Source organism: Equus przewalskii, chromosome 1, assembly GCF_037783145.1.
Source record: "Equus przewalskii isolate Varuska chromosome 1, EquPr2, whole genome shotgun sequence".
Classification (NCBI taxonomy): Eukaryota; Metazoa; Chordata; class Mammalia; order Perissodactyla; family Equidae; genus Equus; species Equus przewalskii.
In genome coordinates, this window is record NC_091831.1 from 91,293,942 (window position 1) to 91,307,692 (window position 13,751).

Genomic DNA, 13,751 nt, shown 5'->3' on the forward strand with positions numbered 1-13,751 from the left:
ACTATTTTTCTAAGCCCCACTCATCTTCTAGAAAGACAGATTTCAAATGAAAATTTACTTTTTACATGTAATAATTATTCACCAAAACTTGAAATATATTGTTCTGTGTACTAAAATTAAATTTAATAATAACTTAATCCAGGGAAACATTTCTAATACTTAGAGCATTATGGCTACCGGCTATTAATATAAATTAGTTTCAATTGCTAAACATATTTTCTTGGATGAAAGTAGAATAGTGTAACCAATAAAATACTTTAAAGCATAAAAGTACATTATATTAGGATAAATTTCTGTTAGGGGAGAGGATTAAAAATGTGAGTCCAAGGGAAAAAGAATGCAAAATATCCAGATTGGTCAAGAAGAGCTAGTTCATGTGTTTTTTTTAAAGGAAAGATGGCGAGGATAGAAATCATCACGCCATTTACATTCTCCCAGACACATTTTTTAAAATGCTGTAACACTTTTATTTTAAAATGTCAGCATTCACAACATGTTGGAAATGACATTCTTTGATATTTTTTATTTAAATTTGTGATAAAAAATTCTGGATGTCAACCTAAATATATGTGACATGTAACCCAACTGCAAACTTCTTTTAGAGGGTATGTGAACAAAAGAGCATCTGTAACCAGTGCCCTAACAAGTACAAATGAAGTTGTGGAGGATAATGATGTTGGGCCGTGGATGCAAGAAAAAGGACCGTGGTGGAGGCGGTGCCTGGAAACTGGGGCTGGAAGTGGGTCTTCGGCAAACTCATGATCATTCTTCAGGTGCCCGTTCTAGTGCTCTCTCTTTTTTGAAGCCCTCTCTGGTCCCTCAGGTGGAGCAAATCCTGCTGCTCTGTGCACCTGTACTACAAACGCGCGACACCGCTCACCACAGGATCCCACGTGTCACAACTGTTATTTGCATGCACGTTTCCGTAACTGGATTCTGAGCTTTTGGGGGATAGGAGCGAGTTTTACTTACTTCCTGAGATGGCAGCTGGCACACTGAATAAATCAATAGATGAACGCATGTATATGTGGAATTAAATACGTAGAGATCACTCAAAAGAGCTAGAGAAACTCGAGTCAATTATGTCTCACTGGCTAGAAAATGGAAAGATTAAGATTACAATGTCAAATGCTAACATCTGCATTTTCATATTTGACTAATCCAACTGTACTTTATTTGTTCTGGAGCTTTACTTGGTCGTCCCCCTAGAAAGTGGAAACTAAGCTAATCTGCACGAAGCCTTGTCATACCTCAGGGATGTTTCCCTTCTCTTTCTCTTTTCCCACCACCTGACACCTCAGAGACTTCCAGACAGGCCACCTGGCTCTGGTCTTTCCTAACGTTAGTCTATCTTGCCTCAACTACTTAAAATATAACATCTATCTTCTTCAACAAAAATTGTGAAGCTTCTTAGTAACTGCTAGATCAAGAACACACTTCTAAGGTCAGTTTTAGCATTTCCATCTTAATCTTCCAATTCTTAGCAACCCGGGTTCTCTCTTCAATCTAGATGAATTAGGGTCTTTTCAAACTCTAGTCATTCAATGTCATTTCTGCCTTTGCTCAGCCATCTCGGCCTGGCCACACTCCACAGAGATGTCTTCTCTAGGCTCTTATTTGTCTAAATTCTATACAACTTCAAAGATGGGTTAAGCATCACAAAGACAATGAAGACTTCCTGATCGACTCTGCTCCATCTGTTCCTCCCAGACGTACCACGGTCCTTAATTAATTATTCTTACCTATATTGATGCCTGGGTTTCTCTCACGTAGTCCTCCAACTGTCTTCCTCAGCTCTTCGGGAGTGGGGACTGTGTTCATATACAACTTTTGCATCCCCCTCTGCTGCCCAGTACAGTGTTGGGCACTCAGCAAATAATCACTAAAATCTGAGATTTCATGAAAAGTGGCATAGTCTCAGATCTTACCTGAGACCACTCCATGGCGACCCACTTGGGGCAATCGAACAGGTTGCAAGTTTGCAGCACCTTGGGTTTGGGTGCGTACATGCACTTCCATTCTTCCACCTGCAGTATCTCGCCATGCATGGACTCCTCCACACACACGAAGCTCCGCCTCTGAATGCCGCCTCCACAGGACACAGAACACGCAGTCCAAGGATTATGTTCCCAGCTCAAAAGCAAACAAATAGCAACACATTATTTATTTGTTGTTTGTTTCCAATTTGCAAAGATGGTTGCAAAAAGTATGGCCTCGGGATAACAGTCGTGGTTCAGTTGAAAGAGCCCACGACATGGAATCTTAAGACTTTAATCTGAACTGCTACACAAAATCTGGAGTCACAGGTACTTACTCCTTTGACCCTAAGGTTATTGTCAAGTGGGAACAATACACCTGCCCTGGTTACCCTTGGTAGGACCATTGCGAGAATCAAATAAACTCAAATATAGAGAGTGAAAGCATCTGGACACACCCTCCAAATCATAAAATACTAATGGACAATATCACTAGAAAATCATAGAAATTCAAAGTCAGACAGGACCACACAAGTCATCTAGGTATACAAAAGGGGATTCAAATTTCCCATCAATTGCAAGGCTTGAGCTTCCTCTGTAACACCCAGTTATCCAAGACAAGCTTGATAGCTCCAGTGATGGGAAACATCGCCCTTTGAGGCAGCCTGTTCTAATTCATAGAAAGACCTTTCTTATGACTGAGTGGAAGTCTGTCTTCCCCTAGCTCTCTGTAAAGGTCTAGTAGCTATCCCTCTTACATTTTAGACTATTGCTAGAGATACTACAGCTCCTTGCAAACTACTTAGAGTAAATTACAAACTGGAAGTGGAAACGTGTAACTCACCGAGGGAGCGGTTGGAAGTGGTCATAGGGCATGATCTCTTTAAATCCATCGCTACAAATGAAATCATTGTGAGAATATCATTTCTAAATCAATTGACACGTTTATTAACTTGACTACTACAGATTTGACATCCCAAAAGACAGAGGGCTTTCAAATTGAAAACTAAATATGCAAAGTGTTATGAACTAGTCCCCCAAAATTCAGCCACGATCTCCTTAACTTTCAGGAACATCTCTGACACACACTTTCCCCAGTTCCTCATGAAAATATAGAAAATGGAACTAGTGGTATGTATTAATTAAAGAGTCTCTTTTAATTGAGATAAATCTATCTATTCCCTTTTCTCATCTAAAGAGGTTATCTGATAAAATATATTCATGATATTACCACACTGTCATATTAGTAGGATCCTCAGAAAACCATTTTATTTCACAGAATTTGTCCTTTGAAAAGGTCTCTATAAATAATTATGTCCACCTGGGATTACAGGAGATGCACAGTTGAGGGAGAAGAAATGAGATCCACCGAGAGTGGCTCCTTTTCCACTTGCACATTCTGCCTCAGCCAGCTGGCACATGTCTGGGGGATGCTGGGCCTTGATATCGTGCTGTTATTTTAAGATACTGTAGTAAAGCCAGGAAACTTCCCCAGGCAATCCAAGTCAGCAGGTACTAAATTATGCAGCAGGATATGCATAACTTTTTTGCTTTGGCATTATAACTTTTTACTTCCTTGCACAATGCATTATTTATACCGAGTTTAATGTGAACATTGCAAAAGTCAAAACATGGTAATGGATGACCCAATTCAAAGCTAAAACGGTGAGTGAAAGATATTTTTGACCGGCAGATGGAGCAGACACTGTACTCGGATGAAGAGAGCTTTCATATTGTAAAGGCAGGAGATGCTCAAAGAGGTTCATTATAAAGAGTTAAATATCACAGCACACAGACACATAGCCCAAGATAGAGAGCTAGACTGATGGAGCTGATGGGCCTAATTCCTATTGACCACGGTTACTAACGTGAGTGCAGGCACCTGCCACCAGTGTATGCTCAAAGACAGGCAATGGAGATGTGTCACCCTGCGAGGACTCATGAGTCTCAGCTGCAGTTGATTTGTTTCTTTCTAAAGGAAAAAGGGTATGGGCAACTATGCAAACCTGGACGGGCACGGATCCATGCTGCACTCCTTCAGTTTGGGTTTTGGTTTGACGTTTTCAGGGTAGTAGTGGCAATAATGGTCAGGGACCACCCTCTTCAAGCGGATATCCACACATTCAGCAGAATTGAGCTGATACCCTAGAGCAGCAGAAACGGAAAGTCTGAACATTGCACCCATTTCATTTTCACTTGGCAAAGTTACCACTTGCCACACGCTTTTCCCCCCCCTTTAAGAAACTTAACTCAATAATTCTCAACCCTGGCTGTAGAACAGAACCACCTGGGAGCTTTCAAGATGCACCAATGTCCGGGCCCTTTCATGGTCACTTAAGTCAGAAACACTGTGGCAGGGTCTAGGAAATCAGTACTTTTTTTTTTTTTTTAAAGATTCTCGGCTTCTTCTAAGATGACTAAAATGTGTGGCCAAGATTGAGAAGGACTACTTGAATGGATTGTAGTGGTTGTAGCATTTATAACTACAGAGTTACAACAGCCACCTTTAAAAAATGTATGGAGCTTGCGTCCAGAAGGTTAATCATTCATTGTCACATCCCCTCACTGTCATCATGGCATTATGCAAGGTCCCTCTCTTGTTCCTCTGTATTTTTTCTTCTTCCCCATCACCACTCCGGCTCCAATGCCCCGAGCCACCTATTTATTGTTTATATGGCCTTAAATATACATCCATCTTACAGAATGTCGTCTTGTACCTGTTTTAACTAAATAAACAATATTGCATGTTAAATCTTATTCTGTTTTCTACTTTTCTCACTCAACATTACATTTTTGAGATCTACCGTGTGTGGGCTGTTGCTTCTTGCTGCTGCATAATACTCCACTGCTCCATAGACCGCACTTTACTCTTCTGCCGTCTTGGGGTACCTGGGGTAGCTCTGATGCCAATAAACTTTCTAATCAGAGAATTAAGCACTGTCTACACAAGAAGGAACAAAATCTCTCCCCTTAGTCTCCCCCGGTCTCACAAGCCCTCCAAGGAGGAGGAATGAGACCCATTCTTGATTCTATCGAATTCAGTTTGTTCAGTCTCTGAGGAGAGTGAACATTCCGAACGGATGAGTGCTGTAAATTTAAAACACAACTCGCAAAACGATGCTTCCATTTCCTGAAAGATCTGATTCCAGGTTTCTTGTCACTACATACGTGTCATGTTAAGTTTTTTTTGTTTTGTTTTGTTTTTTTAAAAAAGGTAATTTTTCAAAACCAGAATAAGCTCTTCAGGAAAAAAAAAAAGAAAAGCCCTCGATTAGGTTCTCGGCCTCAGCCAATTGGTCTGAAAGTCTAAAAATACATTTAAAGGCCTGATTGCCGAGAGGAATCTGAGTTTATAAACCACTAGAGAGCTTGCTACGAGTCATGGGCTGGATGTAAGCTGAGCGCAGAAGGACAGACTGGTATGCATCACAAAAAGAAGGTCGAAACCACAAGAACGAAAATCCAAATGGAGTCCATAAAACGTTACTCGGGTGCCAACACCTGCCAGAAATCCACAACATCAGACGGCAGTGGCGATCTCGGTACTTTCTCCAGAATGATCTTAAGTGTCCCACATAGATGATTACTGACAAGACCAGGAAAGCCCATTCAAGTCCCTTAGAGACCAGTGAACTAATTTTCCTGATTATCGAAAAAACTCTGAAATGCCATTTACACAAATCATGTAGATTTGATTACTAATATAATTAAATTTTGGTAATGCTTTCCTTGTGGGTTTTATGGGTATATTTTTATTTCCCCACACACAAGAAAAGAATTTGCTTGCAGCTCCTTGAATTAAAAAAACAAAAATCTTTGTTCTAAATGGAAACATACTTCTGAAAGGAGCCAGAGAGCAAACAGGTGTTTATAATTTGAAGAGAGACAATTTTCCTCTTTAATTTTATGGCAGTACAGAGATAACTAGAAAGGAAAGAAATAAGGCAGATTGCCTTCCTATATTATGAGCAAATGTACAGAAATTCTACCAGTGTGCAGAAAATGGCAGGCTGCAGGCGGACCCCAAAAGCAGCTTGAACTTTCTCTTCTGTTTTTACAGCCACTGCTGTTTGGGTCAGACGGTCTCAGTGCCAGGTGCTCTCACGCCCACCTACAGTTCCAGCAGCACTGAGTGTGTCTTTCCCGGGGCACCCAAATATTCGAAACATCTATTCTCCTCCCAAGAATTTAACCAACTCAACTGAGCTGATTCCCGTGATAAATGTCCCTCCCAGAGTGGAAAGCTGCTCTTTATCTTACGTGTCCAAATGGGAATGACTCTCTGAATAACTGTGTGTGAGAGCAAGGTAATAAATTTAAAAGAAAGAGATGTTTGGTTTTTCTGCTGAGTAAGAATAAAGAGCCCCACTATCTCTTTTCTTTTATTTTGGGGTCCATGAGAGACTCTTGTCTTCCCTGGAGCCAGGGCCCGGCTGACTCTCAGGTGGTAGGATTCTGCTTCCGGATATAAGCTATCCATGTAAGGATCAATAGGTATGTCCCACTCACTTTGAGAGCTTTCCACCGTGACCACTGAGTAATGTATGTATCGCATAACTCATCCCCAGGGGACAGCAGGAGCGGGGACGGCGAAGGATCTGTAGATCATGCGAAGGCATTTGTGACAAAATTCAGGTTTAGATTCTGACATAACAGATGTTTCTTGAGTGCCCATTAATTGCCAGGCACTGTACTGTGCTCCTTGCCACATCACCTCTGAGTTTGTCCCCCAACGATGCTACAAGAGGGATCATCCGATGTTACAGATGAGAAGACTCAGGCTCAAAGACGTCTCAGAGCTAATTAGTGACAAAGCCAAGAAGTGAATCCAGACCTTGACCACCAGCTACTGCTTATTCCACTTCGCTACACTAATTTTGGATGTAAACTTTGGCACGCAACTTTTAAAGAACAGGATTGGCCAAAAAGTTTCTGGGGCCCGGGTCTAGAGAGACTTATTGAGTTTACCCAGATGATAGTCTCAATTCCAAACAGTGTTTTACCTCAATCGGCTTTAAGAGAAGTCAAATGTTTTTAAGAATTCCCCTTAGAGCCTGCTGGAAAGTCAGTGACTCAAAGCGCTGAAGGAGCTTCTCCTCAGAACAGCGCTTACAATGGTCAACAAAGTACATTCTCACTTTTAAGAGGAATCGAGAATAAACGGAGAGAACGTTAGAGCTGGCAGGGTCTGGAAGATTATCTACCCCACTGTTTTGTCTTCATTGGTATTTATTTTTGTGACTGTTCTATTTATGGCAAGAGATAACAGTTTCCCACTTAAGGTAGTAATATTAAATTCTTTTTGGAAATACGTGTATTTAAATTTTTTAAAAAGGTCCACTTAAGAAAAAAACCCTTGAGCAAATGATCGTGCAGGGGTAACACAGGGCAAAAATAGTGAAGTTAACATGGCTACAGCTGATGTCCAGAGACATTGCTCTGGAGAGCCGTGGTTCTTATACTCAAGAGTGCACTGTTGTCTGCCGGAGGGCCTGGGAAACGGACGGCTGAGCCCCACTCCCAGAGTTTTTGATTCAGTAGGTCCAGGGTGGGGCCCAAGAATTTTCACCTCTAACAAGTTCCCGGGAGATGCTGATGCTGCTGGTCCAGGGAACCCACTTTGAGAACCACTGCCGTCGCATCATCATCAATGTTCTGTTGCCCACGCCGGGCTGAAGAAGAGCTAACTGGGAAACTGGGAAGATTCCCTTTTAACTTTCTTTTTAGGACCCACTTCAACCCTCAGACTCTTTCTCTTCCATTCCTGGGACATGAGATCTTTTTGAGGTCTGGGCTGTGCAGAGCTGCCTCCTGGTTTCATAAGGAGCCTAAATGCCAGAAGAGAGAGATCTGACTGGCGTGTTCATGGCAACCTGACGTTGGCTGAGGAGCCCTCCTTGATACACCTGTAGTTTAAAGGAGAGAGGCCAGAACCCCAGCTCAGTTTCTAGCTCTGGGCGTGAGCTGATCTTCTGTAGCCCTCGAAGGAAGAAATGGTTTGAGGCTGGGCTGAGTTGGGCTAGGCTGAAGGAGGAGGATTTATTGTACCTCTTCAAACAGAACCATACCTGAGCCTGTGTACGACCTAGTCCCAGGTGTGGCAGACGGGTCAGGGGAGACACAAGGCAAAGTGATTAAGAGCATGGCTCTGGCATCAAACAGACCTGGAGCCAGATTCTAGCTGTGCTGTTGACCAGCTGAGCAACCTTGAGCGCATTCTTCATCTTTTTAGGTTTCACTTTGCTCACATATGAAACAATCATGAAAACAAACCTTTCTTAGGGTTGTTTGGAAGAATAAACGAGATGATGAGCACCCTAGCACATGGCTTGACACATGATAAACGCCCAGTCCTGTTGCCTGGCACTCTTAGGGGGAGCATCAGCGTAAGTCCCTCTGGCAATTCTGGCAACTAGTTCCTGGGTTGGCACTAGTTTAGAACCATTTACTCTTTGATCTAAAGGTTTCATTTAGAAAAAGAGAATGGTCTTGGCAGTGGCTCTGATGCCCTCCTCGTCTGCTCTAAGGAGTCACTGCTTCCCCATGCTAAATAAACGGTGACCCCAACGCGGGCCTGCAAAGACATGTAGCGTGAGTGTGGAGCCCTGAATTGCACTCAGTCCAGACCCTCCTTCAACTTTCTGTAAACACCTGAACCAAGCAGTCAGGAAGCAGGACTTTCCCCTCACCACTTAGTAGGTGTGGCAATAATCTTCTACTAAGTTTATACCCCAGCCCTGAGTACAAGTGGAATATAGGGTGGAAATCTAAGCGTTAGAACCAACACATCCATTAACCTGATCAGACAGGGCAAATCACTTGTTCTCTCTCTTTCTCAGGTTTTCCGTAGAAAATTCCGTAGAAAAATAATGCATGCTTTAAGGACCATCAAAACAAGAAATGCAAGAATGCATGCAAACACGTTTCCAGCTTTTTGCCAAAAGTAAAGGGTGCTTTCCGAAGCCAGTTTTTCACCTATTTTCAAGACTAAAGGCAAATGCACATTCACGAACTCCGCTGCATTCCAGGCTGCTGAGTAAGACGCTGGGTGATCACACATCTCCAATTACCACGCCAAGTTTAAAGTCAGCTTGGAAAACGCAAACGTGGAATATCTAACTCTGAGCTCTAAACATTCAAGAACGAAGTCTGTGCCTCACCTCCGCCACAGGTCACAGTGCAGGGGAAGAAGTCAGTTTGTCTCCACTGATGGCTGATGGGCTGGTAAAAGAAGAACTGGACCACGCTGTCCTTGGCCACAGTGTACCTGGTCTGGACAGAGAGAACTGTGATAACACATTTGCATACAATGAGCACCACACCTTTCAAAATGAGGCGACTACTTCACCTATGTAGACACCCACAAATCCATCACAATGAACTATGGTCTGTGAAGCTTCCAAGAATTTTAAGATGTGATAGCATTTCAATTAGATTTGTCATAAAAGGGGGCTTGGAAGACCTTTAACCAATCTCCCTAGAGTCATTTTCCCAGATAATTCCATACCTGGGAATGAGTTCACAAAAATGTAAGTGGACTTTCTTGTTTATTTGTTTAAAATTTTTTTCTTCCTGATGCATTTGATTTCAACTTCCATGAGAGCAGGGACCGAGACTTCATCTGGGTTTGCTTACAACATGGCACATAATTAGGATTCTTACATTTTTTAATAATAACATCTTTAAGCAGCTTTAAGGAGCTCCTTCTGATGAATCCTTCTGAGAGCACAACCACAGAAACTCAAACATTCTCAAATAGATGGGGTTTGCATCAGAGCACTCCAGGCCCCAACTGAAAGGGAGGAGGGGTCCCGCTGAGAGTGAGGGAGCAGTTACGGACAGAGATAAGTCACTTTCACGTGACTGCACTCAAGCAGCAAGTTCTCGCCCTACATTTTTCTTTTCTTCCCTCCTGTTTGAACAAATGAGCCAAGAGAGGAAAAGTCCCAGGATGCAACACAGAGGAAAAAAGAGGGAAGACAAAAGGTGAGCTCACGGAGGAGAGATCCAGAAATGCCAGCATCCCATGGGGTTCAAGATAGAGACACAGAGAGAATAATGAAGAGGCACTATTTGGTGATATGATTGCTGAGAATTTCCTAACCTTGAGAAAGACAGGAGTACTCAGTTTAAAAATATTCACCAAGTTCTGAGCAGAATTTAAAGAAACAAAACAAGGATAAAAACGAACCCTAAGAGTTATCAGAAAGAAAAAAATGATGACCTACAAAGGATTTCTCATAGGCAATATTAGATGCAAGAAAACAAACTCATACCTTCAGAGTGATGAGGGACAAGCGTGTCTTTATCGAGAAGTCTATAAACAAATTATTCATCACTAATCAATTATCAGTGGTCAATTTACAAACAATCTATGATCCAATTAGCAATCAGTAATCAGTGAAATAAAGATATTTTCAGACACAAAAATGACTGAAACTTTACCACTCAGAGATCCTCACCAGAAAAGAAAAAGAAAAAACTACTAAAGGATATACTGGACAGGAACTACTATAAATGCAGAAGAAAATAATGAGATGCAAGAAGCAATAATGATGAAATAAATCAGTAAAGTGCACTGGAAAATCTAACCTAAGAGTTGACTGAGAAATGATAGCTTGATACATTTAATTGTAAAATGATGTAAAAATTCCAGCCATGAGATATGTGTGGAGGGGCAGGATTCTGGTGATGCAGCGAGGGTACCACGGTGGTTACAGACACAGAAAACACTTCTAAGGAGTTTTGCTTCTGGCGATGGCAGAATAGCTTGTTTCTGATGAATCCTCCCAGCGAGAATAAGTAAAAGTTCTGCATAAAATATTTTTTAAAATGTATTTGAAGGCATCAGAAAACTGCCACAGTAGTGAGGATTTCCAGGGCCAAGATCCCAGACACAAAGGAAGCCTGGAAAGGTGAGCAGAACATTTGGCACCACCCTTCTGCTCGAGGCATTTTCCATTTTGCAAGTGGTGATTGAGCAGCTGAGAAGCTGAGCAGACCTGTCATCAGACTCCTGTGGCCGAGGGAGTAAAAACTGGAGCTCCAGGCCTGCCACGGTGAGGAGTGTCGGTAAACACCCCAGGCTCCCAGCTGGGACCCCAGAAAGCTCTCTCCTAGGAACCAGAATGAACTGGAAAAAGACCAGTTTTCAAAGGTAATGCAGCCCGGGTTCAAATTATTTCAATTCCATTTTGGATGAAGGTGATTGGCTGTTAACCTGTCTTCCAGAAGCAAAAATTAGTCCAGTTTCAAATTATATCTATAATCATTCATCTACTGTATACGGCAAAATGTAAAAATAACTCAGTATACAAAAAACAGCCACCAAAAAAGTGGAAAAATAGACATTATAAACAGAATTACAGGAAACCCAGATATTGGCATTAACAGACAGAAACAAAAATTTTTAGTATATTGCCACCAGTTCCTGCAGCCCTGACCTTGGCTTCACGTCTTGTTCCCTGCTTGGGGCCCTAACTACAGTTCATTTTATACCCACGGTCATAAAACATCAGTGTTAGCACATAGCTTCTGCCTCAAGCTCTCTTTTTTAGAGAACCTAGACTAAGATACCACAGCTAAAATGTTCAAGAAATTAAATAACAAGATGGAGAATTTCACTAGAAACTGAGAAGCTATAATAAAAATAAAATATAATTCTAGAAATAAAAAGCACCATAACTTAAACCAATATTTCAATGGATAGACTCAACAGTAAATTAGACTGGGGTTCAGCAAATATCTTCTTAAAGAACCAGATAGTAAATGTCATAGTTTTCAGACCATATTGTCTCAGTTTTAATTATTCAGCTCTACTTGTGTTTTGCAAAAGCAGCCACAGACAATATGGAAACAAATGAGGGTAGCTGTGTTCTAATAGAACTCCACTTACAGGCACACCTCGGAGATCTTGTGGGTTTGGTTCCAGACAACCACAATAAGGGAAATATTGCAATAACGTGAGTCACACAAATTTTTTGGTTTCCCGGTGCATGTAAAAGTTATGTTCATACTATACTGTGATCTATTAAGTGTGCAATAGCATTATGTCTAGAAAAAATGTACATACCTTAATTAAAAAATACTTTATTGCTAAAAAACCCTAACCATCATCTGAGCCTTCAGCAAGTCGTAATCTTTTTGCTGGTGGAGTGTTTTGTATAGAACACAATATCTGCAAAGCACAATAAAGCAAAGTGCAATAAATTGAGGTATGCCTGTACAAAAACAAGTAATGGGCTTGCTGGCCATAATCTGCTGACTCCTGGATATACACAGCTGAACAGAGAATTAGTAAACTGACAGAAGAAAGTGGAAATTAGACATGTGGGATAAAGGTATAATTGTAATCCCAGGAAAAGAGAACACAGAGAATGGGATAGAAGCTATATCTGACGAGGTAATAAATGAGAATCTTCCAAAACTGATGATGGATATCAAGCCACAGATTTATAAAGCAACACGGACCTCAAGCACACAGATTTATAAAGCACCACAGACTTCAAGCACACAGATTTATAAAGCACCACGGACCTCAAGCAGAAGAAAGCCGCTAATTATGTCATAGTCAAATTGAGAAGACCAAAAACAAAGAGAAAACACTTAAAAGCAGACAAAGAAAAAAGGCACATTACCTTCTAAGGAACAAAAATAAGACTGACAGCTGACTTCTCAACAGAATAAATGGAAGCCAGAAGACAACGGAGAGATATCTTCAAAGAGCTGAAAGGAAATAGTTTCATGACGATAAAAAGGTCAAGTCACTAGAAGAGGTCACGATTCAAAATGTGATGTACCTAACAACCTAGGCTCAAAATATAAAATTCAAAAATTGACATGAATAGAAAAAAGTTAGACAAATGCATAGTCATAGTGGCAGTTTTACCATCTCTCTGGTGGTAACTAAATAGAATAAGCAGAAAAAAATCAATGAGGCTATAATTTTGAATAAAACCATTAATAAACATGACCTAATTGATATACATAGAACATTGTGTCCAACAACAGAAGACTACCCATCAGACTCTTCCAAAATTTGCTATATTCTGAGCCACAAATTAAGTTTAAAGAAATTTCAAAAGATTGAAATAGACTATGTTTTTTGACTACATAGAATTAAGCTATAAAATAACAATGAGATAACTTGAACATTCCCACATACTTGGATGTTACACTTATAAATATTCCATAAGTCAAAGAATATATCATACGAAAATTACAATACAATTTAACTGAATGATGAAGGAAAAATATTTCATTTCAAAATTTGTGGAATGAAATAAAAAGCATGCTTTGAGAGAAATTTGAATGACTTAAATGCATATGTTAATGAAAAAGAATAAAAATCAATGATCTAAACATCCATCTTAAAAAGTTAGAAAAAGAATGGCATATTGAATCCAGAGAAAGTAGAAGGACAGAAAAATAAAGATAAGAGCAGACATTAATAATATGCAAAGCAAACTACATTAAAGTGGGTTATAAAGCCAAAAGATGTTTCTGTGACAAGTCTAATGAACTCAACAGCCTTCCAACATGATTGATCAAGGAAGAAAGAAGGTGGGCCAAAAAACCAATATCAGAAATGAAAGAGGACTCACTGAAGATCCCCCACACAGTGAAGAAGTAATAAGAGGGTATCAGGAAAAAATCTATGCCAGTAACTTTTAAAAAGTTAGTTGAAATAGGGGCCAGGATTCCAAGATGGCGCCGTGAGTAGTCCTCTTTGTCTCTCGCCCTTCGAGTCTACAATTATTTGGACACTTATCGCTT

The 13,751-nt window shown here is 40.7% G+C and overlaps 1 protein-coding gene across 5 annotated transcripts in view; it reads right to left on the reverse strand.

The window, feature by feature from the left end:
- ADAMTSL3 (ADAMTS like 3) overlaps positions 1-13,751 on the reverse strand; it is a 327,141-nt gene that overhangs the window by 125,275 nt on the left and 188,115 nt on the right. For all 5 annotated transcript variants that reach the window (XR_011525377.1, XM_070569997.1, XM_070569993.1 and 2 more), the window contains exons 10-13: positions 9,137-9,248; positions 3,983-4,121; positions 2,821-2,871; positions 1,929-2,133 (exon numbers count right to left, since the gene is read on the reverse strand). Coding sequence is in view for 4 of the 5 variants with exons in the window: in XM_070569997.1 (XP_070426098.1) it covers positions 1,929-2,133; positions 2,821-2,871; positions 3,983-4,121; positions 9,137-9,248 (507 nt within the window). In the remaining variant the exon portion in view is untranslated. The remainder of the gene's footprint in view (positions 1-1,928; positions 2,134-2,820; positions 2,872-3,982; positions 4,122-9,136; positions 9,249-13,751) is intronic.